Source organism: Plenodomus lingam (genome assembly GCF_022343315.1).
Source record: "Plenodomus lingam strain CAN1 chromosome Unknown contig_23, whole genome shotgun sequence".
NCBI lineage: Eukaryota > Fungi > Ascomycota > Dothideomycetes > Pleosporales > Leptosphaeriaceae > Plenodomus > Plenodomus lingam.
Genome location: NW_027093940.1, coordinates 375,241 through 401,920, shown reverse-complemented (window position 1 = coordinate 401,920; position 26,680 = coordinate 375,241). Strand labels below are relative to the sequence as shown.

Here is a 26,680-nt window from a genome sequence, read left to right as displayed (position 1 = left end):
GTTAGGGGTATGTAAAGGACTTAGGCTTATGCCTAAGCCTAGGTCTAACATAAGATAGACTAAGTCTAACACTACTACTAAGTAAACACACTAGACACCTATAAAAAGGCGTGGAGGGCTTATCTCTCCTTTAAGATACTAAATACTATTATCAACGCTTATTGCATTCTCCCTTAAGGCTAGTCCATAACACTAATACCCTGCATAGATAATCTATTATCCTAGCTAGCTAAAGTAAAAATCTTTACTAAGCTAGATATTCGTGCTGCCTTTAATAAGATCTAAATAGACCCTAACTTAGAGGAGTACACTACTTTCCGCACTAGGTATAGTGCCTATAAATGCAAAGTCCTACTATTTAGGCTATGTAATAGACCTATAACCTATTAGCGCTATATAAATAATATACTAATAGATTATTTAGATAACTTCTGCATTACCTATCTAGATAATATCCTTATCTACTCTAAAAACCTTACTACTTATAAGGACTATGTTTAAAAAGTCCTTAAGCGTCTTTATTCTACTAGATTATAGGCTAATATTAAGAAAAGCGAATTCTATATAACCTATACCTATTACCTTAGATATATCCTTACTAATAAAGGCTTAGAGGTAGATCCTAATAAAGTTAAAGTACTCTAAAACTAGTCCGCTCCCTAGATAATAACTAGAGTAAAGTCCTTCCTAGGATTTACTAGATTCTACTAGTAATTTGTGGAAAACTTCTCTAAGACAGCTAAGCCCTTAACTACTCTCTAGAGCCCTGCTACCCTATTTGTATAGACTTTAGAATACTAACAAGCCTTTAACTAGCTTAGAAATGCCCTGCTAGCAATCCTAAGCTTAGCTTACTTCTATCCTAAGTACCCTCTAAAACTAGAGATAGACGCCTCTAATAGAGTTATTGCAGCTATCCTCTTATAGGAGCATCTTAATAGGAAATAGTACCCTATATCCTTCTTTAGTTAGACCCTTACTAGTTCTAAACTTAACTAGGAAATCTATAATAAAGAATTATTTATAATAATCTACGCCTTTAAGAAATAGCGTGCTAACCTAATAAGTACTTAGCACCTTATTAGAGTATATATAGACTATAGAGCACTAGAGTACTTTATATCTACTAAAGTCCTTAGTGCTAGGCAAGCTAGATAGCTAGAGGTTATAAGTCCCTTTAACTTCTAAATTAAGTATACTCCTAGATCTTACAACACCTAAGCTAATATCCTAAGCAGAAGGGAATAGGATATAATTAACCTTAAGACTACTTAAAGGGATAATTATTTATAAGTAATAATTGCCCTAGATAGGTTATACCCCTAAATTAACTCTAACTTAGCGCAAGACTACCTAGCTAAGCGTTCCTTACTAATCCTTGCTTTAATTACAGTAGTTTAGAACCCTATAACTCTTAGATCCCTAGAACTTATTAAAACTCTTCTCTAAGAAAATAGGTCCTTATTCCTAATAGAAAGATTAGAGTTGCCTAAGCACTATTAGATAGAAAACAGACTCCTTCTCTACTAGGATTAACTTTGCGTGCCTACTAGATTAGTCCTATATACTAGACTAATTTATAAGACTTATAATTAAGTATCTACTACCTACCTATTAGCTACTAAAACCTATTAGATTCTAGCCTAATATTACTATTAGAAAGGTATAGAGACTACCTATAAACGCTACGTTTAGAACTGTATCCTATATAGGAGAGGGCACCTAAGATAGCACTAACTCCCTAGTATACTCTACCCCCTTCCTATCCCTAGTCTACTAATACAACACCTATGCATTAATTTTAAAGATTTTCCCTAGGATTAACGTAGTTATAATTAGATTATAGTTATTATTAATCGCCTATTAAAGCAAGCTATTACTATCCCTTACTATAAAACTATAGACGCCTAAGGTATAGCTACCTTATTTATTTAGTAGGTGTACTAATTTAGATATACTCTAGATACTATTATTTCTAATTAAGGCCCTTAGTTTATATCTAGTTTCTAGTCTAAGTTCTATTAGATTATAGGCACTAAAGTTAAGCTTTCTACTACCTACTATAAATAAACTAATAGATAAACTAAGATTATAAATAAGTATATTAATTAGAGACTAAGGCCTTTTGTATCCTATTACTAAGATAACTAGAGCGACCTACTACCTATAATAGACTGTGCCTAAAGTACTCTTCTATATTTATCTATTAGTATAGCTCTATATTAGCTCCTCTTTAGTTCCTTACTAAAGTAAAGTTAGTATTAGAAACTAGAAAAGACCCTATCTACTATACTAGAGAAACTAAACTATAAGGACGCCTTATCCCTTGCTACTTAGATACACAACGCCTAGAAGATTACTAAAGAAAATATAGAAAGAGCTTAAGACTAAATACGCTCTACTACTAATTACTATTACTATCTAGTTAACTAGAAGGTTAGTAACTATATTTATCTATCTACTACTAATCTTGCTATTTTATAACCTAGCTAAAAACTATCTAAATAATAGGAAGGCCCCTTTAAGGTATTAGAACAAGTAAGAAACGCGTATTACCTCTAATTACTACCTAGTTCTAAGATCTATAATATTTTCTCTCCTAATATACTATACAAAGATCCCTAAGACCTATTACCTAGATAAGAGGCTCTAAAACCCCCTAGTACGCCTATATAAGGTGTAGAGGAATAGGAGGTAGAAGAAATCCTAGCTAGCAAATTATATTAATCTAAGCTAAAATATAAGGTTAAGTAGGTTAGATATAATCCTAATCCTATTTAGTATCCTACCTCTAACTTTATAGGTGCTCCCTATAAATTACAGGCATTCTACTAATAGTATCTAAATTAGCTAGGTCCCCTACGCAGCTTACTAAAATAGATTTAAGCCTAGGAAAAAGGTAAAGAGGATCTAATATTACTTTATAATAATTATACCTAATATTATAACTAATTTATATCCTATTTAGCTACGTATTATTTATTAACTACTATCTATTATTATTATTCTTATTACTATTTATTATTATATCCTATTTAGAACTATCCTAGAACCTTTAAGTTCCCTAGGACACTACCCCTAGGAAACCTCTTTATTCTATATCTATCTCTCTATTAGAACCTAGTTTAGACTCTGTATTAGCTAAGATAGCGCCTAGACTATCTTTCTTAGCTAGCTTCTAGATAACTAGTGTAGTAGGTGTAGGAGCAGGTGCAGGAGTAGGGGTAGGAGCTAGAACTAATTTAGACGCTTTCTTATTAAGCGCCTTTATCTTAGCCTATACTATAAAGGTTACTTCTTAATTTAGTGCTATTTCCTCCTTAAGTTTATTAATAGCCCTTATTAAGCCCCTAACTACTAAGACTATCTTATAAATACTATTCTAAAGCTCATATAAATTAGATATAGTAGTATAATATATAGCTATAAGGATCTTAGTAGCTTCTATACCCTTAGTCTAAGTATTAGTAATAGTAACGCACTTAGTAAGGTTTTAGGTAGCTTTTTAAATAGTAGCCTTAAACTACTTAACATCCTTCTAATAAGTAACTATAGCTTCCTTATCCTTATCCCCTTTAGTAGGGTTTACTACTAAGCTATAGTACTTATCTAGAGCACCCTTAAGGGTAGAGTACTCTTAGCTAATAAAAGAAGGAATCTACTAGAATTAGTAAAGGAACCCTATTAGACTTAGATACTTACTAGATTATAATACTTATTCTAGGAGATATAGTACTAGCACTTCTTAGAATTCTTTAACTTAAAATTAAAATTATTAAACCTACCCCTAGCTAGAGCCCTAACTACCCTTATATAGAGAGCGCAATAAGTAATAAGGAGGACTCCTAGTAGTACTAGTACTAGTATAGCTAAAGGTTCTAATTTAGATTAGTAACTATTTAATTATATAGATTAAATACTTACTAGATTTTAGATAGATTAGGTTAAATAATTAAAAAATTAAGAATATAGGAATAAGAAAGTTAGTAGGTAGAGGGCTAGTTATATGCAGGCTAGGGATAGGGGTCTATACCCTAGGAAGAAGAAGTAAAGGTAAAGGTAGAGGTAAAGGTAGAATTATTTTGCAAAAAGCTCTTCTTTAATAAGGGATCTAAACCTAATCCTAAGAATAGGGACTATCCTTTCTCTATAGAAGGGGGTAGTATAATAATAAGGTAGAATTACCTACCTATTATTCTATACTAAGTTAGGACTAATAAAGGCCTAACTTACTAATATATATAGAGAACAGCTTACCTATAGTTAGGATAGGCATGTTCTTCTTGTCCTTTTGTACAAGACCTATAGGTGTAGGAATCTTATCCTTTTCTATATAGACGCGCACTCCCATATGCCTTTAAGTCGTATAGGATACCTTTTAGATGCCCTACCTACCTAAGTCGTTACATTAGAGAAGTAATAAATAGATCTTAGTAACCTGCAGGAGGTTATAAGTTAGCTCTCTTATTACTAACTTTTTAATAATCCTTTAAAACATAGTTTAACCCTAATCTAGTAAAATCCTAGCAGATAGAGCTTTAAGATAATCCTATACTACAAGCTATCCTTTAATATTAGGAACGTTATATACCTTAGCTTACGCATATAGGATTGTCCACTCCTTCTACTAGCAATTAGCGTCTTAGCTACTTATCTTTATCTTAGCAAGATAAGCTTTATACTATAATCTTGCTAGTGTTACAGCGCTTAAATTAGTTAGCACTAGGTTATTATAGAGCACTTAGATAAGTGCTTAGAGGGTTACTCTTCCTTAATTAATAAGCTCTATATAGGCTAGGGTAAGGATCCCTTAATCTACTATATTATTAACCTATATAAAAAGGTTCTAGATTACTAATAACTTTAATACCTAATCTAATAAGTAGGCTTAGTACTAAGCTATTTTAAGTTTATACTACTTGCTTATTATATTAGATAGCGTAATATCTATTAGTATATTAGGCTTAATAGGTTTATTCTTAAAGTAGTTTTTAGCATCCTAAGCCTTAGGGTCTACCTCTACCTAGATCCCTTTAGTTAGGGCATAGTATCTAAATTAAATATACTAGGTAGGCTAGTTAGTTAATCTAGTAAGTAGGATATCCCCCTTTAGGATTTAGTTGCTTATAGTAGAAGAGTAATAAGTAAGCTTCTACTTAAGAAATAGTATAAAGAAAGAGTAAAGCTTGCTAGCTTAGTATCTAAGTTAAATAATACGCTTAAATAGATAGGATAATCTTTAATAAGGTAAAGCGCAAACTAGGCTTATAACTATAGAAATTTAGATTACTAAGGTTAGGAATAATTTAGGAGATAGATTATTAGGTTATATCTACTATAATCGTACTTATATATATAGAGCTTCAGCTACCCTTACTAGAAGGTGAATAATTAGTAAACCTTCCTTACTAGAGCTCCTGCTTTTTATTAGGCACTTGGTAGTAAGCTAGCAGTTGATTAGATAGTGGGTCATACAGGGGTATTAATCAGGGTTGATCGGATCAAGATGCTCCGTGATCCGGTTGATATCCCTCCTGCAACAGTTCTGATCATCGCACTGTTAAAATGACAACACGTAAGACAGCATGTAAGACAAAATGAGCAAGTCAGCCTAGGTATCCCTGTCTAAAAAGAATACAACATCCCAGTCTATAAGATGACCGGGATTTGAGTAACAGCGGTGAAAGAGTGAGATCTTAGACGGTGCAGCAGCTCTTTCATGTCGTCTCAAACCCCAGCAGATCTGTAGACTAGAGATCAATGTGCACATCCACGTTACCGGGAACGGCTCGGCCGGTGAGACCTGCGCTGTGTACACCACCATGGTAAGCAAGCTCGGTGGCATGCCTACCATGTTAGTATCCGCATTATGCCGACAGGTCCAGATCAACGCCAACAAGTAACCCCCCTCAATCTTGATGTACAGGTGACAAAGCGTATCTTGTATGTTCCAGGTATTAGCAGGCGTGGAATCCCTGGGTATTTTCTGTGAGCTAGATGCTCCCTTCTCTCCGTGATCTGACCGCCCGCACCCCCAGCAATGGGTCTAGTAGAAGTGTGAGCCCGAGGCTGATGGTGACATTATTTAATTATGATGGTTAGCCATCAGACAGGAATACATGGTAATTTGCAGAGAGCAGAAACATGTATGATCTAAAGAGCGGCGGTATCAGGCGTAATTTGGGGTATCGTCAGCTGCGTATCCGGGATCACAATAGAGCCGATAACATAGAGAAACGGACGTTTTGCAATTTTCCTTGGAAGGTTTTGCTCCGCAGCTCTTCTACGTAAGATTATTCTTGCTGTTCAGCATCCTGCAGTAAACGACGTCCCTGTGATCCGATTGCAGGTCATAGGCCATTCAAAACGGGTCGCAGACTTCATGATTACCATGAGTGAAAAGTATTCATCTGAACGCCAATCATGCAGTCTAGTGATCATCATATACGCTGTTGCATTGCCGAGTCGTTGGAAAGTCCGTATTAGAGTAAAGTATGAGTGAATGAACACGAGATCGCCATCGCAATAAGTGGAGACGAGGAAATGGACCCTTGGTTTCTTAGTCCCAATCTGGTAAATACCAGATCATTGGGCGCTGAACATCAGGAGCAGCATCCGGAAGTTCGGCTACTTCTCTGATCACAGCAAAAGAGGTCGCCTGCGTAGCGAACAGATCTCGAAAAAAAAAGGAGATGTCTTGGTTGAAATTCGGTCAACTAGGTCCGAAAATAGGATTCCCCGCACAGACTCGTCATCACGGAAAGCGTGCCGTTCTCAGCCACATTCCATGAAGCAACTGTTTTGCGCGCGCTTCTCAGTCTCTGAACGCCACCAACAGGCGGTCATGGACGGTAGGTATGTGTCTATGTATGTACAGTGAAGAGCCTCTATATACTGTACATTAGACACCAAGTTCTTAAATCTTATGGTATCGTGCACCGAACTTCGAGCACAGGCTGACTGCCAAGATCTCTCCACTAAACAGGGGTTTCTTCCCTACACGGCTAGAGCCTATACTTCCATCAGCCTCCTACCATGCCGATACGGTACGCCTTACTCAATCTCGTCCGTCACACAGCACGGTGACGTTGAGGAGAGTTTGTATAAGATTCTGAATGGGCACCCCGCAATAACCGGAGGCAAGGGTGAACAACACCTCACGCTCCTTTGAAATCATCTGTCAGATTGGGCCCCCTTCCTTGATCAATGTAACTCTCACATCATCTCCTTAACTTGTATACTCGTCATTCTCGTCTTGTCGTGTGACTGGCATTCTTTCTCTTCCTTAGCGTAGTTATCGGGTGAAGAGGCGTTCAAGGCAACAACGTACGATGATTTTCTTTCCCCTCTTCGCTGCGTGCACTGTTACCGCGGCAGTTGTAAGGCAACACCAACAGGTGCCTATGTTGGAGCATGTGTATGAAGAGGATATTGAAAGACCAAGCATTGCTGTTCATTTTACATCGTCACGTGCAATCCCTGCGGCCCGTTATTCCAATGGAACTATTCTAGATCTTGAGACTGTTGAAGGAGACACTGAGTACATCGATCTAGTGTCTCAATGGATGGCCCAAAACTCAAGAATCGGTGGAAGAAAGGTAGAGAGGCAAGACTGGTGGTAAGAGAGACCTCTAATACCCATTGTAACTTTACTGACAGATCTACAGTCGGGCATATCCACTTTACGAGGAATGTAGATCGGATGGTTTGCGGCGCCGAAGGTCACCTAAACTTCAGGATCCCATAAGCAGAGACACAGTGATTTTATCCAAAATGCTCATGCAAGTGCGAATATCAATCGAAACAGAACTGGCCATCCCGCTCACTACAGTGGTACCTGTCTTCTTCGAACTTCGTCAAAACCAAACACAGGTTGTACGAAACGCGATGGATATCGTCGGACTCCAATTTCCACGCTCATCCGATTCCGCTGGTGGCCATGTATTGCTCGACACAAATGCCGCCTATGCCGGGTTTGTAAGTCTATCTTGCAAACAATCGCCGGAACCCGAAAAATGTAGGGAAAAGAGGGAGAAAAGTGACCAGACCACACTATTCGTCGATTTCGACAACCATTCTTTCAGCGCCAGTGCCGGTACTATACGAAACGAAGCTGAATCCCACTCGATTGGCTCACGAATTCTCTCCCCGGAGCTTGGATGGTGGGACCTCCCGATTTTCGAAATACACCGCGCAAAGTTCTGGGCAAGAATGCATGAAGCTATCCTGGATGTGATTGGGGTGCTAGGGGGCCGGCCAATCGACCACATCGTGTTGACGGGACAACATGGTGCGGATGAGGAGTTTATAGGTGTAGTGGAGGCCACACTTTGGAGTGCCTTGGAGATGGATACAGGATCGATGCTGCTGTCAAGTCATGCCGCAGATGCCGGGAGGTTAGTGGCGAGGGGCGCGGTCGAACTAGCCTGGCGTAGAGAATAACAGAAAAGAGAGGCTTGTGCTCAAGAAGAGAGAGCACCAACCGAGGAGAAAGAAGGTAGTTGATGAGTGCATTTCCTTAGAGATACCCAGATATAGCAAACATTTCATTCAGTATGATCTACAATGTGTTCATGTTGATAATGCATGGCGTTGAATTCTATGATTATAACCTCTTTCACTTGTTATGCAGTAGGAATCACTACTGTGATACAGTGCAGAAAAGCAATGGCTTAACCTGCAAAAATGAGACTAATGTCGCGCGTCCACAGACTATGATGATTTGTATTCGGTATATCTTGCCTGATATGCGTGGTCAGCTGGTCACCTGAATTCAAGCGAAGGCGAGAAGAAAAGGAATACAGAGCTACTTGTATCTATGATTATTGGTTCGTCATTGTCCAATCGTACTCATGCTATTGGCACTAAATGTATCGAAACATGTTGTTCTTCACACTTCTCTTCATTGAAACAGGTTTTCCGTCTTCGTACTCAACGCCAGCACTGCCTCCGTCACCATCTAAACTCTGCATCTTTGCAAGTAATTCTTTGTCGAGTTCTGCCTGCGTCTTCTTCTTTGGTTGGACTTGATCTGCTGAATTGGCTGTAGTGTCCTGCACAGTGTTAGTGGATATTGTATAAAAGGCCTACAGTTCCTCTTTACCAGTTTCTCGCTGTGCTTTGACTGAGAATCAGATTTTGTATCAGAGTACATGCGATTCAATATCCACGTATTTGAGGCTTTGGAGATGAATGAGCTTGGGGAAAGACGTAAGGAATGGCTGCGTGCAGCCAACATTATGATGGAAACCAATATGATCACCAGCAGAAAACTACCATGGCAAGTGACAAACTCCAAGGGTTGTCGATAGTATCAAGATGTACGTCACAGTGACTGCCCTGTCCATGCATGAGTCACGTGATGCCCTCCCCATGTCCCGGATTTGAGATGCCAAGGAGCTAGTGTGTCCGCGGCCTATGAACTTTCAGTTTTCGCGACTTGACGAACTGTCTAACCACCGCGCGCCTGAAAGACCAACTCAGCCACTACGACCGAGTCGTGCGGCACATTTCACTCTTTTCTCGCGTCAAATTTGCCGGGACCAGCTCATCACGATGGTTGTCACCAAAGTTGGCCAGTGGTCCAATGTGGAAGATGAAGTGCTGAAGAGCGCCATCTCCAAGTATGGCCTCAATCAGTGGGCGCGATGCGCCTCGCTCCTTGCAAAGAAGACAGCGAAGCAGTGCAAGTCGAGATGGCAGGAATGGCTCGATCCCAGCATCAAGAAGACGGAGTGGTCACGAGAAGACGACGAGAAACTCCTGACTATGGCAAAGCTGCTGCCCACGCAATGGCGCACTATCGCCCCTATCGTCGGACGCACCGCAACACAGTGCTTGGAGCGCTATCAAAAGCTCCTCGACGAACAGGAGGCCAGAGAGAGTGGGGATCTGGGCCTTGCTGGGCCAGAAGGCGGAGAGTCAGCTGCGCCTTCGGCGGAAGACGTGCGACGACTGCGCCCTGGAGAAGTCGATGCCTACGCAGAAAGCCGACCAGCCCGACCCGATGCAATTGATATGGACGAAGAGGACAAGGAGATGTTGTCCGAGGCGCGTGCTCGCCTGGCGAACGTCAGTGGAAAGAAGGCCAAGCGGAAGGCGCGCGAGAGGCAGCTGGAGGAGTCGAGGCGACTTGCCCTCCTCCAAAAGCGACGAGAACTCAAGGCTGCTGGCATCAACATCAAAATTGCGCCGAAAAAGGGCCATCACATTGACTACAACGCCGACGTACCACTCGAAAAAGAAGTCCCCTCGGGATTCTTCGACACCACCGAAGAAATCGAGGCTAACGAGAAGCAACGAGAATCCTTCGACCCACGTAAGCAACAGCTCGCGAACAAGCGCAAGATGGAACAGCAGGATGGAGGCGGAGACAACAAGCGCAACAAAAAGGACGAGAAGTCGGGAGGTCTAGCAGCATCGTACGCAAAGGCTGCTCAGATGCAGAGGATCCGCGAGGCAGAACAGAGCAGCAAGCGACGTGCTCTTGTACTACCTACGCCACAAGTCGGGGAGGCAGAGCTCGAGGACATTGTAAAGATGGGCATAGCTGGCGAGCGCGCGATCACTGCGGGTGGTGGAGACAACATAGCGACTCAGGGCCTCGTAGGGAATTACTCGACCATCACTGGCAATACTCCAATTCGCACGCCCATGGCACCCAAAGAAGAGAACTTCATCGCGAACGAAGTACGCAATGCCCGATTACGAACAGAAACCCAGTCGGCTCTTCTTGGAGGAGACAATCCAGATCTCGTAGATGATGAGGCACCAGCTTCACTCTCTGGGCCATCAGCACGGCACCAGATTGTCACACCAAATCCTTTGGCTACACCTTTTCGGCAAGGCAACGGACCAGGAGCCACCCCTGTGCGTCAGGGGCCTGGTGCAACCCCAATGCGAACACCTCGAGACACTTTACGCCTAAACGAAGAAGAGAGCGGTATGCAGCTCGTTGCGCAGACTCCCCGGGATATGAAATTACGTGAGAATGCAAAGCGACAAAATTTGAAGAGCAGGCTCGCAGCGCTACCAAAGCCAAAGGAGGAGAGCTGGGAGTTTGAGCTGCCCGAAGAACAATCAGATCAAATGGAAGTCGAGATCAGCGAAGAAGATGCTGCTGAGCGGGATCGTCGGGCACGGGAAGCTCGCGAGGCCGCAGAGGCCGCGGACTTTCGTCGGCAAACCCAAGTTGTGCAGAAATTCTTGCCCAGGCCATCGCTAGTCGACATCGATGTGATGCTCAAGAGGGCATTAGACTTGTCAGATCCCGTTGAACGAGAAATTGAGACTGAAATGGCTCTGTTGATTGCCAACGATGTTAAAAAGTTCGGAAGTGGGCGTGTCACAGGAACTCTGAAGCCAGTTGAGACAATAAGTGATGATGCTCTTCGGGCTGCCAAGATGGAACTGGCACTGGAACTCGCCATGTCGTCCGACAAGGATAAAAAAGCATTCCATAGTGAATTCGCCACCTCGTGGACTACTTTACATGGCTCAGCAATCCTACCTGGTATTGCTGGGTACGAAGAAGATGAGATTGATGAGCATCAGCTCATGGTTGAAGCGTTTGATAATGCGCAGGAATCGATCATCGAGGCAGCTGAGCGCGCAAACAAGATTGAGAAGAAGCTAGCGGTTCACCATGCAGGCTACATTAAGCGTGCTGCCCTTTTACGCGAGAAGATTGGCGGTGCTTTTGGAGCACTCGAGAAAGCGAAATACGATTTGGACACCGCGAGGACAGCACAGTATGCCGAGCAGACGGCCATCAGCCGACGCCTGTCAAGCCTGCGCGATGAAGTCCAATTTGTCACGAAGAGGGAGAGAGAGGCGCAGGAATTGTATAGGACAAGGAAGGAGGAACTTGACGGGCTGCAACAGTCTGTGAATGGAGTGCATTAGGGTGTTGGAGACGTTATTCATCATCTTGTCATTGATCTGGCTCTTGGGACGGCGTTGAGGAAAGACATTGCAGGAATTTGTCGCCTGTGGTCTATGGTTTGTGGATCTGGACTCCATAAGTCTAGTGGAGTCTGTACGTGTACTGCAGGTACATATCAAATTTTAGAATTGATGCATATATCTCCCTGAGTAATTCCGGACATTTGACTGCCTCGAAAATTGCTTACACGGCGACTTTTAGGTCCGTCCATCTTCCCAGAACACTAAGTTTACCGGAACAGCAGGTTTTCCCTGATGACGAGTCATTTCTATTGCATGTTGCAACATGGAAACATGAACCAGTGGACTGATTAGCCAAGCACGCCAAGGGAGGGATATAGGTTTGGCCTCCTCCTCTGCAAGAAGCTCTGTCAAGCCTTTGCCTAGGAGTGGCCCTGTACCGGTAGCGTCGGCGAACAAATGGGATATTTGCGATCTCTACTCTCAACACCCCAACTAACAAGTACACGCCGCCTACTGTAATTCAAGGCTAAACCAATATCAAGATAGACTGTTTCCTATACTTTAAAAACACTTGTATATTTTTTCATACATAGCATAGCCTGTATTCGCATAATACAATGGTTGGTGTTCAGCTACACCACCGCCACCAGCAAATATCCCATTGTTTCGCCGACGCTAGAGTGGCCATTCAGCCACACGTGTTGCTACCATTTCTCTTGACGATACTGGACAAAATTCACTCCTTGCCATGGATGGTTTTCACCGATAACTCTCATCCCGTATATTACATGATCCTGCCATTCCACCTCTCATTGTCCAGTACTACCACTCCTCCCAGCACTGTCCAATCAACAGTTTCTCCGTCCAAGGCGTGCCAAGAGCCCTGGAAACAGAACAATCCTTCCGTAAATAGTTCCAAATGGGTGTTAGCATGTCCCCGGATATTTTGCAGCTGCCTTTCAGGACCAAAGGGTGGAGGTACTAGACCAATGGTGAGGGTAGTATGCATTGGTGTAGCATGGATATACAGGAGACTATCCACAATGCTTGAGATTAGTTTATTGCAGGGAGGTTTGCTCGACCGGATATGTGTGTATAAATTGGGCGATCGACCTTTTGCTTTTGCCAAACCGCAACCAGGCACTCCGATTTTCAGAGTCTTGTAAGTACGCGGATCTTCATTGTCACTTCTGTGTACTTTAAAACCATGCGTCTTTCAGCCTTGACTCTAGCCCTTGCTGGCACCGCACTTGCCGCAAACAACACTAAGCCATTTTCATCATGGATGGCCTCGTCGTTTCTTTCCAAGGGCCAGCCCATCAACAATCACTACGTCGCGTCGGTCATCCACGAAGGCATCCAGAAAGCCGCGACTCAACAGAAAGATGCGGAACTCCTTAAATACGCCTCCAAGTCTGTATCATCCGTTGTCCACAAGAATGGTACCATCAAGGGCTGGAACGCCACATTCTACTCACTAGACGACATACGCTTCGGCAACAACATCCTCTACTTTTGGGACTCGGAAGGCCGTAAAGAGGAAAAATACGTCATTGCTGCCAAAGGCCTGAGAGAGCAGCTCGACCGATGGCCACGTACACCCACAGGAGGATTCTGGCATCGCGCCCCCATCTACAAGAACCAAATGTGGCTCGATGGTATCTACATGGCTGATACCTTCTACGCAACCTACACGTCGTACTTTGAGCCTGACAACACCACGGCTTGGGATGACATTGCGCTGCAATTCGACCTCATTGAGGAGCACACCAGGAACCACACATCAAACCTGCTCAAGCATGGATACAGTGAGGACAAGAGCACCGTCTGGGCTGACCCAGTCACGGGCGCCAGTCCCTACGTCTGGGACCGTGCTGTGGGATGGTACTTTGTTGCGCTCGTCGATGTGCTAGAGGTCTTCCCAAAGAGCCACGCAGGTTTCGCCCGCATCTCCGAGTACCTCACCACGCTCGCCGATGGCATCAGGAAGTCGCAGGATGCCAGCGGTGGCTGGCACTTGATCATGGACGAGCTGTTCAAGGACGAGCCCCGCAACTACATTGAATCCAGTGCCACTGCCATGTTCACGTACGCCTACTTGAAGGCCATCAGGCTCGGATTGTTGGAGAAGGAATTCCAGGAGACGGCTGTCAAGGCGTGGAACCTGCTTGTCGATGACTTTGTCCAGTACGAGAAGAATGGAACCATAAGCTTCACTGGCACAGTGGAGGTTGGCAGTCTCAAGGGCGATGCATCGTATGACTACTATGTCAGTGTGCCCAAGGTCATCAACGATGGAAAGGGTGCTGGGCCGTTCATGTACGCCGCGACTGAGATTGAGAAGGCAGGCTTGTGAGAGGTATTGTTTTCCAGCTGTTAGAGAATATGATTTTCTTGTATAAATATATTGTTGGAATCAGCGCTTTAATGACAGCAGATTCCTTTCCAAATAAAATAAATGGACGTTGAAATAACCTTACTTCTATCCGGCCCTTCCCGCAATCGCCACGAAAAGTCTCCGAATGTGTGGTGTCAGCAGCTGACAAACAAATGAAAAAGTAGGGCCGATATCTCCCACGCTTAATAGAGCGCAAGAGATCGTGCGGACATGAAGCTGATACTATAGGCTGATGTACCCGTACAAATTCATCAGTCTATACGGTACCATTCTAGGGAACACCAGGAACATTCGCCCTGCTTCTACCTCCATCTCTGCTGCCCCATCTGAGACATTGTCGCATTCCATCGGGACCACAAGGCCAAGCAAAACATCGTCATACTTGCCCAAAAATAACCTTTGACCAACGGGTCCCCCAAGCAACCAGGTGGATCCGACACTGCAAACCGTCACCAACCTCAGCTCGTGGTTCCATGTGCGTGCTGGCAAGCCCACGTTGCTGGTAATGATGGGGTGATGTGCGTGCAGCGTTGCGCCGATGGGTAATGGCCAAGGATCTCTTCGGTGTGGTTATAGAAGCGAAGGGGCTGCTCTTGCGATTGTTTATGCTGCGTTGCTCTTGATCTTCCCCACCAAAGCCGATTGACTTTGCTACCTACGCGTGAGAAATTACAGTCAACCCAGAACCAGGAGGCATCTTCCCATACGCCTACCTCACAACACAACCCCAGAATAAACCACGCGTGAAACACAGGAAAAAAACCACCACAAAACCGTACGTTCCACACCCCTCCACACCCACCCACCCACCAGCCAAATCTAACCAACCCACCAGCCAACAACACACCCACCAACCCCCAAAAAACCACAATGTCAACCGCCATCTCCTCCCCCCTCCCAACCCCCAGCAACAGCCCCCCCTGCTCCACAGCCGACTTCACCCAATTCCCCACCACAGACATCGCCTGCGCCGTCGGCAGCACCACCAGCCTACCCGCCAACACCTCCGCCATCCTCTCCTCATGCTGCCACTCCGCCCCCGTCGAACCCTTCAACGGCGACTGCGGCTTCTACTGCCTCAGCGTCGACCAACCCGTATCAGAACTACAGGCCTGCTTCATGCAGGGCGGCGTCAACCCGGCGTCGATTTTCTGCAGTGGGAATAATTCGGCCACGGCGACGGGGCGGCCGGATGCTACGGGGAGTGCGACGCGGAGTGGGGGGGCGACGGCGACGGGGGGAAGCGAGGGGGTGGGGTCCCGGGTTGGGCCTGGGGGGATGGGAAAGAGTGGGCTGGGGGTTTTGGGGTTGGTTTTTGCGTTTGTGATTGCGGGGGCGGTTTTGTAGGGAGGAAAGGGGGATATGGCTTTGGGAGAGAGAGGAGGGAGATAGGGGGAGGGAGTGGCGCGAAACGGACTTGTGAGTGGAGGTTTGCAAAGGAGGGGGTGGTTTTTTTTTTCGTTTCTCGGGCATATGAGGCGTTATGAAGTATAATGAACTGGTCAAATATGTACTCTATTTTGTTGCTCTCATCACATCCCAACGTCTTTCCCGTTCTACTACGCAGACGCAAGAGCGCAACGAGATAACTTGGTTCACAAACTATTACAACGCGCCCACCCGCCCACGACACACATCCCCGCCAGACTACCACTTCTCATACGTGCGGGTAAGCCGGCACCGTTTCTCCTCCTCAGGCGTGCATTCGGCTTCTTCAGTGTCAGTGTCGCATCTCCAGTCAGCAGATGCGGTTTCCTCACTGCGTCTATATCACGAATTCCAAGCTCCAGCTAGCGCGTGGCGGAGACACTGCGTATCCAGGTTAAAATCGGCTCGGGGATGCGGTGCACGAGGGGCTTCACTGGTGGTGCTAGATCGAGGTGCTAGGAGAAGGTAGGGGGGGGGGTGGTTTTTTGTTATATGTGCTGTGCGTGGGTAGTGACGACTACCACAACAAGTAAACATACACATATATATACAATCCACCATCGCCATACCAATAAGGCTAGTGAAAGTGGGTATATGGAACCAAAACTTGCATGCACACCCCCTTCCCACACTCCTCCCTCTCCGGTAAAGTACCCCATTTACCAACCCAGCCCAAGTCCACCCCCTCCACCATCACCCTCATCCAAACCCCCAACCCCAACTCCCTCAAGCACTACATCCCAACCCCCATCCGCCACCAAAGGCCCCATACCCATGCCCGCCTCCCTACCCGCAAACTCCCACTCCCCGCCCATAAAACACCCGTCGTGATATCCAGCTTCGGCCATGGCATCAGCAGCCGCAAACGGATTTCCCAGCAGATTTTGATGATGGGCGGTGGCGTGGTGCTGGAAGGCTGAGAACATGGGTACGTCGTCGTGTGCTACCGACACTGGGTTCGCGGTCGACGCCGGCATGGTCGTGTGAGCGAGTGGTAGTTTTGGAGAATTGCGGTGGGGAAGGCTGGGTTGGGGGCCGGAGGGGGAGTATGCGGAGTGCGAAGTCGAGGCGCCGCGGGAGGGGGAGGATATGGTTGTAGGGGAAGGAAGGTCGGTGGTGAGATGCATTTCGGATGCGTCGGTGAAGTCCAAGGGGAAATTTGAGGTGGGGAAGTGGGGGGGTTGGGGAGTACTGTTTGTGTTGTGGAGGGGAGTGGTATGGGAGTGCATGTAGGTATCGTTTGGTTGTGTGGTCATGTCGATGCCGTTGATGTCGTGGAGGTGGAAGGGAGGAGCAGGCGCGGTGCTTGCGTAATGCGAGCCTGGAGTTTCGCTGTGGGTGATATTGCTGAATGCTTCCATGGGTGATGGCTTGGGTATTTGCGTCTCTTGAGGAGTGACCAGAGGGTTGGTGCAATGCTGGTTCCTCGCTCGCGGTATCTGCGGTACAGAAGCCTTTTGGTGGAGCCCCTGGATACCGGCGCTCTCGAGGTCGAGATCGAGTTGGACGAGGAAGGATTCAGTGAGTGGGTTTTTGCGGCGTAGGGCGTGCATGGCTTGGAGGAGGAATTGGAGCGAGGACATCATTTGCTGATCTTTCGGTCGTGCCTTGAGGTATTGGACGAATACTCGCGCTGACACATATATGCAAAAGGATATGAATGGATTCATCTGCTCATGTCAGTCCATGCTGTTTCAATGATGGGGCTAATCCTACTGCGCTCAGGTCCATGTGGCTTATCATTCTCATGATGGATGCAATCTCTGCTGCTGCAGTCACGCATCTAATCTTGCTTTCATTACCCACCCTAGCAGGTAACCGGTACTTGTCGGCTTTAAAAATCGCTGCTTGGTGAAGACATATGACGGAAGTATGTATGCACATGTTCGCAAAGACCACGTTAGGACTTGCAAGATTGGTCGGCAACCGCAGATGATCGGGAAGGCCGAGGGACGTTTGGAGTAGGATCTGCTCGATTTCGCGATGTCGATTCCAGAAACCCCCGTTGATGTCGTGGTCGTTGTCGTTCGGCCCAGGGCGATGGAGATGCAAAAGGTTTCGACCAAACATGGTTGCTGTTAGTACCATAGCGCCCATTGCTTGCAGATTGGCAGCGCCGTTGGGACTGAGGACCTCATTCAGAGATCCTGTAGCTGTCGGTCTACTCTTCTCAAAGGCCTCCTCACTTGCTGGAAGGTTAGTCAAGACCTATCTAGCATTAGCTATCGCAATCACAGGGCGGGATAATCGATGACCTACATCGCGTTCATCGATCATCATGGGCCAGCCTGTACCGATGCTGGCGTATCGATCGATAGCGAACGCCATCCAGAACGTTCGTCGGCGTTCCTCTCGCTCAGTCCAATCTTTTGGTGGAAAAAGACATTGCTTGACCTCCAGACCGGTGCCGTCGAGTCGATGAAGCTGCATCATTTGGGCCAATCGCACGGCCCGCCCAGCGGATAGCCACGCTCGCGGAAAATACATCTGTCTGAATTCATATGTACATGCCAACACCCACGTTTGACAATGCGCAAGGGTGATGGTCGATTCTCCGTGGCCTCTCATCTCGTCCGATTGAGCGTATTTTCTCGCGCGTTGATAGAAGTGTTCAGTCAAAGACTCGTACTTGTCCACCACCGATGCTGCTAAAGTCCACATTATGTATCGCAGACATACTGGAGGGCGCATCTGAGGCGCAAGGTTTAGGGCCGCCATGAAGCGGGGACGGTGAATCATCGGTAACGAGAGGTGTATCTTGCTAAAGTAGATCTGGTATCTGTTGACGCGTATCAGTATCGGCGTGATTGTCTGTGAAGTGTCTGCCTTACAGGTCGTCTTGGATATCCTGAGGTGGGAGAGGTTCCTCTAGACCAAGACCTATCATTTCCCAGGATACATTGACTTCGCCCACATTGCCATGGACGGCTGTTTGGGGAAAGGGAGCACCGGTTGACATGAATTGATCCTGACTGCTTTCCTGACTGATACCAAACGTGTTGGCAGGGTCGGTCGAGCTCGGAAGCGGCTGTCGTACCGTGCTGGCAATGTATGCGGAGGTGACATCTGATTGTGAAGGTTTTTTGGTTTTTTCGGGCGCACCCTGACTTTTGAGTAGCGTCTCGACATGTTCTACGAGTGTATCAGTGAGGGCGATGGTGGAAGTGAGCTTGCACCGACTCACGCAATCGCTGCTCAAGGAGCTTCACATAGCCCCTCTTTGGACCGCTCTTCCTGCGCACCTCGTCGTAGGCGCAATCGTGATTTAACCTTTTACAAGTTGAGCATTCGGGTCTTGCGCCATCGCAGCGCAATTTCCTCTTTCGACATAAAACACATGCTATCCTTTTCACTTTGCTCGAGCCATCCTTCCGAGGTTCTTGTCCATCCGCCTTGCCGCTGTCTGGAGCTTGCTGGGATCTATTGTTAAAGAAGTCTTCATTCGGCGACTCGGATTCTGGAGAAGGCATGTTTGTGCAAAGTCAGAAAATGTCAAGCCTGGAGAATACGTTCACGGTGTGGTACATCTATGAGGCGCAGTGCCAGCGCTAAGGATAGCGAGGTGTTGGGCGGGAGTAATCCTTCGAATTTCAGGCAACACTTTAAGCATGGGGGTAGACGTCAAATGAATAATGCCAGCCAATTTCTTCTTCGAACAAAGATGGTGATTCAGGGGAGCATACGAAGTCAGCAATTGCAATTCAGGATGTGAAATACAGGCGTGCGCGTTGCTGTAACTGGTGACGACGTTCAGGTTAAAGAAGTTGGAGTGGCGCATGAGGATTACGGACACCGCGTCGGAGCTGAGGCTGCATCCTGTTGCATAGTCTCGAGCGGGCCCATCTTCCGACTGTGCTACCTTGAGCGTGCATGCGCGTGCATGCGGTAAGACAGGCTTCTAGATATACAAGTCTGGGTGTGCGGGGCCTAGTTTGGCCCTGTTTAGGTTGCCGATGCGAGCGACGCTCATGCAGGATCAACCCTCATTGAATGAAGACGAACTGTCATACTGGCAAAATGACACGCGGCACCACAAAAGTTTTCCCACATGATTGATCGTGTCTGTGGTGAGAGTAATGGCAGGTATGCGATGACATGATGTACATTGCGGCGTCTCCGTGAAGACGCTATATGTGGCTATGCGAATATGATACAAGTAGACAAAGACAGCACAAGTGTGATACATTGGCTTGATTGCCTTTATTTGGGTCTGCGCTTTCCTTGGTTGCGCGGCCTGTCTTGAACAAGGAATGTGTGCTTATTCCTCTTGTATCTCGTCTTGTAGCCTCCTTTGGCTGGAGTACCCCAGGGACTGACAGGGTGCACGTTCCCCTTTGATTTACCTCGACCACCACCGTGGGGATGGTCAGCTGCGACGAGTCAGTATTCACAGGACGTGCTATATTCAAGATGCTGGGTACTGACCGGCGTTCATGGCGAGACCACGAACCTCTGGTCGCTTTCCTAGCCACCTCGACCGTCCAGCCTTTCCAAGCGAAGTAAAATGGGATTGAGGGTTGCTGGCGACACCAATTGTGCAACAGGCGTCTCCACTGACTTTGCGAATCTCTCCACTCTGCAGACGGACGATGACGTGCCTGATCTCTGTGCCCTTGGTCGTTTCTACCTCCTCCTTGTTCACGATGATGGCGTAGGTACCTGCGCTGCGGCAGAAGACGCCTCCCCCCTTTGACTTGGAGCCGACATTGTATACTTGCGAGCCAAGCGGTACCATGTGAATAGGAAGGCAGTTGCCTCGCGCAGCCGTCTTTGCAGCCAGCATACCGGGATCAATACCTCCCCCCATGCTGGCGAGCAGCTCCTTGGGAATACCCGTTCTGTAGCTCTCGACCACATCTCCAGCACGCATACCATCGGCCGCGACAATGTACGACTTTTCTCCCGTCTCTACACGGGTGAGGAGGGCCAAGTGAGAGCTGCGGTTCGGGTCATACTCGATCCTCTCGACGACATGCTTGCCGGGCAGGTAGCGCTTGTAGTCGATGATGCGTATGCGCCTCTTGTGGCCGCCGCCTCTGTGCCTGACCGTCACGCGGCCGGTGTTGTTCCGCCCGCCGAGATGCTGTCCCTTGCGCTCCATGGTAAGCTTGAGGTACGGTCGTCCCTTCCACAAATGGTCGTTGACAGGACGCTTGAGATGTCGCAGGCCGGGGGTGCGGGGCTTGTATGTGCGTAGTGGGATGAATCGCTCTCTCCGCGAGCCCTCTGCTCTGGCCACACCGCCATCAGCAGCGACTTGTGGTTGCAGTGTTGGCGGAGGCTTCTGGTCAATTGTGTGCGCTTGGGCTTGGGCTTGGGCTTGGGCTTGTGCATAGCTGCGGCGGGCAGAGAGCAGCGACTTGCCCAGGCGGGAGGGCTGGAGGCGAGCTATCCGGGGCTGCAGCATGGTGTTTTTTGGAGGCGCGTGAAGCGGCCAGAGAGCCTCTGGAGGGGTTTGTTGCTGGCTTCACGGGCTGCACTGGCTGCCAATGGCTGCAAGTGGCCAGACAAGAAGAGGCGGTCGGCAATTGGGATGTGTTCGGTCCCAAGGGCTCGCCTCAAAGGGTTGCTGGCCAAGTCACGAATAATTCTCGGTCTGGGCCGCAATAGGCCAAGTGCGGGTCTGCACGGCCGTCCTTGCAGCGCGAACCTGGCCCAGCAACGTTGCTCTGCTGTTGTTGCTGCTGCTGCTGCTGTCTATTGCTGCTGTTTCTGCCATTGCTTGCCGCGCTTTCTCTCTCTCTCTCTCTCTCTCTCTCTCTCTCTCCCTAGCAAAGAAATAACAACAAAATACACCCTGCTTTCTCTCTCCGTCTCTCTCTCCCCTCCCCCCTCTCTCTCCCTCTCTCTCTCTCTCTCTCTCTCTTATCATTTTCTACTGCCTGCGCTGCACTTTTCCCCCCTTCCCCACACATCCCCTCCCCAAAGAGACGACATCGCCGTGTGCCTTAGCTGCATCCGCTTATCTCGACCATTTTCACGCGCTGGGATAGGGCGCACCATTGTCGGTAAGTCACGTACGCGACGCCTGTGTGGGTGGGTGTCTGTGTGGTGGGCGTGTGTGGAGCTAGGTTGCGCCCAGCCCTCTCTCAGTTCACGTCCGCGCTGCGAGTCTGGCGCGAAAGCACCGACGCACTAGCCGAAGCCTGTACTCAAAACAAACCCGCTACTCTCTGCCTTCCATCATCACAACACCCTTGGAGCCATCTCTCTCTCTCTCTCTCTCTCTCTACCACTCTCCCCCCTCCCTCCCTCTCTCTCTCTCTCTTTCTCTTCGCCCTCTCCTCCTTCTCCACCACACGTGCTGCCAATCATCAAGCTGGACCGCTTCTCCCATCCTCTCCACCATCACCAGCTTCACCGCCCCAAGGGTCCGTCTCTCTCTTTCTCACTCTCGCACACATCACAACACGCCCGCTCCATTGCCCTCAGGCTAAGCGTGTCGGCCCTGTCAGTACACGCGAGCGGCTCTCGTGGCTCAGCTCGACGCTTCGTCTGCACGCTTGCCACTGGACCTTGCAGGCTCCTATACTGCCGACCTCTGCTGTCTACGCGTTCGCTACCACACGCTGCCGAGCCCTAGCTGACCCTTCAAAACAGAGTGCATCAACACCACTTCTCTTTCGCCATCCCCGCCCTTGAGCATAACACAGCCTCCACATTACCTTTCTAGCCTTGATCAGCATACCTAGTATTGATTGCAATGGCACCAGGAGTACGTCACCTTCTTTCAACGTGCTTGCATCCCGTGCACCATCTATACGGCGGGGTCACCATCACCACCCCAACACCTCACTGACGTGTTACCATAGGTTCGATCACTCCGGCAGCGTGCTGTGACTAATGAGAACGATGAGAACGCGGGCACAACACGCTTGACGCGTGCAAAGGCCGCGGGTCTGGGCGCGCACGAGTCTGCCGCCGACGTGCCAAAGAAGGCGCTCCAGAAGACCAAGTCGACAGCAAACCTTGCAGCCAATGGCGCTGCGAGGAAGCGAAACGCGCTCATCGATGTCAGTAATGTCAGCAAAGCGGAGGCCCCCGGTGCTGGCGCCAAGGACAAGAAGCCTGTAGCCACCAAGGGCGCCCTCTCAAAGGCAGCACAACCCACCAAGGTGCAAAAGAGTTCGCGCGCCAACTCGACGCGTTCCATTCTGGAACCCAAGGAGAGGAACACTGGCTCGTCGGACCTCAAGAAGCGTCCGGCCAGCGGCAACGGCATTGGAGGCCAGCCTGCGAAAAAGCGCGTCGCGTCCACAACTACTTCCACAACCACCACTGCCACCGCCACCACCAAGTCCACCAAGGAGGAGGAGGTTGTCGAAGAGGAGGAAGCTGAGAATGTTGAGCCAAAGGAAAACGTCGCCGATGCTGAGGAACCAAAGACGAAGAATACCAAGGTTTCACCCGTGCAGATCCTCGAGGAGGACTTGAAGCATCTCACAGAGGAGCAGCCTGCCAACCTCGATGCTGAGGATATTGACGACCCATTGATGGTCTCAGAGTACGTCGTCGAGATTTTTGAGTACTTGAAGGAGTTGGAGATTGCTACCATGGCCAACCCTGATTACATGGATAGCCAGAGTGAGCTTGAGTGGAAGATGCGCGGTATTCTCGTCGACTGGCTACTCGAAGTGCACACCCGTTTCCGTCTCCTGCCCGAGACCCTCTTCCTTGCCGTCAACATCATCGATCGCTTCCTCTCTGCCAAGATTGTCCAGCTCGACCGTCTCCAATTGGTGGGTGTCACCGCCATGTTCATCGCCTCCAAGTACGAAGAGGTGCTCTCGCCCCACGTCCAAAACTTCCGCCATGTCGCCGATGACGGTTTCACAGAGGAGGAGATTCTTAGCGCCGAACGCTTTGTCCTCGCTGCCCTCAACTACGATCTGAGCTACCCCAACCCGATGAACTTCCTCCGCCGGATATCAAAGGCCGACAACTACGACATCCAGACGCGTACGCTCGGCAAGTACCTTTTGGAGATTGGATGCCTCGACCATCGCTTCCTCGCCCACCCTCCTAGCCAGGTCGCTGCCGCCGCCATGTACCTTGCGCGTCTCGTTCTCGAGCGTGGCCCATGGGATGTCACCCTTGCACACTATGCTGGCTACACGGAGGATGAGATTCAACCCGTTCTGCAGTTGATGATTGACTACCTGTCCGGTCCCGTGGTTCACGAGGCCTTCTTTAAGAAGTATGCTAGCAAGAAGTTTTTGAAGGGTCAGTACCATTGCCGTCCATCATCGATCACCACTAACATTCTGTAGCATCCATTGTCCTGCGCAAGTGGTCCAAGGAGTACGTGGCTACGTATGGTAATGCGCTCGAGGAGGGGACTCCTGTCTTGTCGAACCCCAAGAGCCAGCGCTAAATCCTCATTCTTTGACTAGATACTCCCGGTCTTAGTCTTTACACCCACAACATGATTACCTGTCACGTCTCAAGAAGTCTTCACAAGCTTGGGTCGTGGTAGTGGAGTGTGTGGTGAACAACTGGGAGGAAGCGTTATGAATACTTTCAAGCCCATCTCACGTTGCATCTTGGCTTTACCATCCCTCGGTCGGCGTTTGTACATGGTGATGCGACAAGGCCATCACTTCTCTCGATTCTTCTTGGTCCTTTTGCACTGGAGTCAGTGGCGTCTCGCGTCTAGCCATGGTGGCGCATAACGGATGCCTGTGTCTTGACCACTTTTTATTCTCATTTCTCTTGATAGCGGCTCTGGATACTCGCTCATAGCATTAGCGATCGATATACCATGATGGTGTGATATGAACGGCTATTCCTTTTGGATCTGTGCAGGTGTGGGCGCGTGGGTTATGCATGGTTTCTTGGAATGGCGCGAATGTAGGATTAACGGAACGCGTGCAGTTTAGCATGCACTGGAGCAGAGTGGATGCAATTTCAAAAAGTCAAAATTTTCACTTTGTGCGCACATTGCTTGTGATGAAGATGGATTGTCTTATGTGCTTGTTGATTGCGGGTTGATTGTGTGTGGCCTGCACAATGGTTCTTGAGCATCACGAAAAACCGCGATGTCAACACGAACGCGTCGCATGCAAATCGAGATCCAGATACGTCATGCCCGCGTCCCGCGTCCCCGTCCCCACCACGCAACGCGATACAGTACACCAGCCGCCACACTCACACCCTGCACAGTACTACAACACAGTACAGTACAGAGCAGACATGCGCCAAGCACAAAACAATACATACATGTCATACACAGCACCTCTCTCCGCCAACCCAACCCAACACAACACAACACAACACAACACAACACAACACGCACGCGCGGCGTCCTAACGTCAAAGACATTTGAACCTCGGCCCAAGACGCGCCCGCCATCTCCAGACCAAACCCGATTCGGACTGCCGCTTCACTCGTCGCTTTCATCGGGGAAGCCTTGTGCAGCACAGCATGTATCCACAGTTAGCTAGGTAGCTAACTAGCTATCTGATCTGATCTGACAGCTGTCTGTTTTTTTCGCGTTTTGACTGATTTCGAGCAGTTTTTGACGGATTGGCTTGTTTGAGGATTTGGACAAGACAAGAGGGTTGGTTTTGGTTTGGAGGTTAGTTTGGACTTGTTACTTATTGATACCCATTGGGATGCGAGGATCTGTGTAGGTATACGCATACGCATACACATACCCATATCCACATCCATACGCAGACAAATACGCATACCGAACGCCCCATCCATCCACAATGCAAGAAACCGATCTCCATTACCCTCCCGAGCGCTGCCCCTTCTGCGACATCGCCGCCGCCTTTCCCTTCCCTGCGGCGCCGCCGGCTGCGGAATCAACAGCGGGACCAGCGGGACCACCGGCGTCAGGCCTATGGCAACACCCCCGAGCAAAGCAAGAGCTGGAGGAAGAGGCGGAGCTGGCGAGGAGTATCCCGACGGAGCAGGAGAGCGATTGCGAAAAGACGAGTCCGAGTAGCTTTGTGGTGTTGCGGAGTAGATATGTGGTTGCTTTTTTGGATATCTTGCCTATGACGGGGGGTATGTTTTTTTTTTCATTAGCCTTGGTGTTGGTCTTTGGGGGTTGGGGGTGTGCATGCTGTTCATGATGCTGGTGGAAGCTGGCTGCATGGGAGTGCGAGTGCAAGAAGTGGGAAGAAGAGAGATGAGAGCGGGATCCAAGGGACTCGTAAGACGGCCCAATATGCTAACCAAACAAACAACAGGCCACCTACTAGTCACAACACGAAACCACAAAGTCAAACTCGCAGACATGGAAGCAGACGAAAGTAAAGAAATCGGTACGTTTGAACTTGGTCCCCCCCCCCCCCCCCCCAATCCTAACTCTCCACCAAAACTAACCCCCCAAACCCAACCAGGCTTCTACCTCCCCCTCCTCGCCCGCACAGTCTCAAAAGTAACTTCTGTATCCGACTACAACATTGTTCAAAACAACGGTCCGTTTCCCCATCACCACCCCCGGCCACCTCACACCTCACACCTCACACCTCACACCTCACTAACCCCAACAGGCGCAAGAGCAGCCCAAGTCGTCCCCCATGTACACTTCCACATCATACCGCGCCCGCCCAGCATGCCCGAGCTCAAGAATAAAAGCTGGACTATGTTTGGGCGGGGCGCGAGGGAGGACTTGGATGAGGAGGAGGGAGGCAGGTTGGCCGCAGCCATGAGGCGGGTTTTGAGGGCGGAGGTGGAGGGGGAGAGGAGGAGGGAGAGGGGAGGGGGGGCTAGGTTGTGAGTGTGAGGGGGCGGGAAGTTTGTGTAATGTATTCGTGTACATGTGTTGTTTGTTTCATTTGTTAGACGATGAATTCGAGAGTCACGGTATCGGGTTCGATTGTGAGAGCAGAGTCGAACTGGGAACATGGGTTATTCTTCTTCCTCTTTCATCTTCGACATCATAAATACCCATTCACTCGACCATGAGCATCGTAAGAGTGACCTTGCCCCCCC

General features: G+C 48.3%; 10 protein-coding genes across 10 annotated transcripts; 7 read left to right on the top strand and 3 right to left on the bottom strand.

The window, feature by feature from the left end:
• Positions 1–7,403: 7,403 nt before the first annotated feature.
• IAQ61_005849 (uncharacterized protein) lies at positions 7,404–8,442 on the top strand (the record flags this gene model as incomplete). Its single annotated transcript, XM_003836107.2, has 2 exons — positions 7,404–7,618; positions 7,668–8,442. 2 exons carry the CDS (start codon positions 7,404–7,406, stop codon positions 8,440–8,442), a joined length of 990 nt encoding a protein of 329 aa, XP_003836155.2.
• Positions 8,443–8,864: 422 nt separating this feature from the next.
• Positions 8,865–9,238, bottom strand: IAQ61_005848 (uncharacterized protein; the record flags this gene model as incomplete). The annotated part of the gene is made up of 2 exons (XM_003836108.2): positions 8,865–9,053; positions 9,104–9,238. The coding sequence occupies 2 exons, from the start codon at positions 9,236–9,238 to the stop codon at positions 8,865–8,867; spliced, it is 324 nt and encodes a 107-aa protein (XP_003836156.2).
• Positions 9,239–9,277: 39 nt separating this feature from the next.
• Positions 9,278–11,904, top strand: IAQ61_005847 (uncharacterized protein; the record flags this gene model as incomplete). Its single annotated transcript, XM_066096959.1, has 2 exons — positions 9,278–9,320; positions 9,389–11,904. 2 exons carry the CDS (start codon positions 9,278–9,280, stop codon positions 11,902–11,904), a joined length of 2,559 nt encoding a protein of 852 aa, XP_065952951.1.
• Positions 11,905–12,524: 620 nt separating this feature from the next.
• On the top strand, positions 12,525–13,073 carry IAQ61_005846 (uncharacterized protein; the record flags this gene model as incomplete). Its single annotated transcript, XM_066096958.1, has 1 exon — positions 12,525–13,073. The coding sequence occupies one exon, from the start codon at positions 12,525–12,527 to the stop codon at positions 13,071–13,073; it is 549 nt and encodes a 182-aa protein (XP_065952950.1).
• Positions 13,074–13,114: 41 nt separating this feature from the next.
• IAQ61_005845 (uncharacterized protein) lies at positions 13,115–14,263 on the top strand (the record flags this gene model as incomplete). The annotated part of the gene is made up of 1 exon (XM_003836110.1): positions 13,115–14,263. One exon carries the CDS (start codon positions 13,115–13,117, stop codon positions 14,261–14,263), a length of 1,149 nt encoding a protein of 382 aa, XP_003836158.1.
• A 912-nt stretch (positions 14,264–15,175) lies between these two features.
• Positions 15,176–15,652, top strand: IAQ61_005844 (uncharacterized protein; the record flags this gene model as incomplete). Its single annotated transcript, XM_003836111.1, has 1 exon — positions 15,176–15,652. One exon carries the CDS (start codon positions 15,176–15,178, stop codon positions 15,650–15,652), a length of 477 nt encoding a protein of 158 aa, XP_003836159.1.
• Positions 15,653–16,392: 740 nt separating this feature from the next.
• IAQ61_005843 (uncharacterized protein) lies at positions 16,393–19,469 on the bottom strand (the record flags this gene model as incomplete). The annotated part of the gene is made up of 6 exons (XM_003836112.2): positions 19,259–19,469; positions 18,918–19,201; positions 18,565–18,865; positions 17,993–18,512; positions 17,450–17,941; positions 16,393–17,403 (listed from the first exon to the last, which is right to left on the bottom strand). Coding segments are annotated over exons 1-6 (2,610 nt in total). The 5' UTR covers positions 19,261–19,469.
• A 308-nt stretch (positions 19,470–19,777) lies between these two features.
• Positions 19,778–21,324, bottom strand: IAQ61_005842 (mitochondrial 54S ribosomal protein uL2m). Its single transcript, XM_003836113.2, has 2 exons — positions 20,159–21,324; positions 19,778–20,103 (listed from the first exon to the last, which is right to left on the bottom strand). Exons 1-2 carry the CDS (start codon positions 21,138–21,140, stop codon positions 19,934–19,936), a joined length of 1,152 nt encoding a protein of 383 aa, XP_003836161.1. The 5' UTR covers positions 21,141–21,324; the 3' UTR covers positions 19,778–19,933.
• A 1,112-nt stretch (positions 21,325–22,436) lies between these two features.
• IAQ61_005841 (uncharacterized protein) lies at positions 22,437–24,107 on the top strand (the record flags this gene model as incomplete). The annotated part of the gene is made up of 3 exons (XM_003836114.2): positions 22,437–22,448; positions 22,546–23,956; positions 24,004–24,107. 3 exons carry the CDS (start codon positions 22,437–22,439, stop codon positions 24,105–24,107), a joined length of 1,527 nt encoding a protein of 508 aa, XP_003836162.1.
• A 1,339-nt stretch (positions 24,108–25,446) lies between these two features.
• Positions 25,447–26,365, top strand: IAQ61_005840 (uncharacterized protein; the record flags this gene model as incomplete). The annotated part of the gene is made up of 5 exons (XM_066096957.1): positions 25,447–25,747; positions 25,933–26,007; positions 26,086–26,163; positions 26,239–26,267; positions 26,324–26,365. The coding sequence occupies 5 exons, from the start codon at positions 25,447–25,449 to the stop codon at positions 26,363–26,365; spliced, it is 525 nt and encodes a 174-aa protein (XP_065952949.1).
• Between the last annotated feature and the right edge of the window lie 315 nt (positions 26,366–26,680).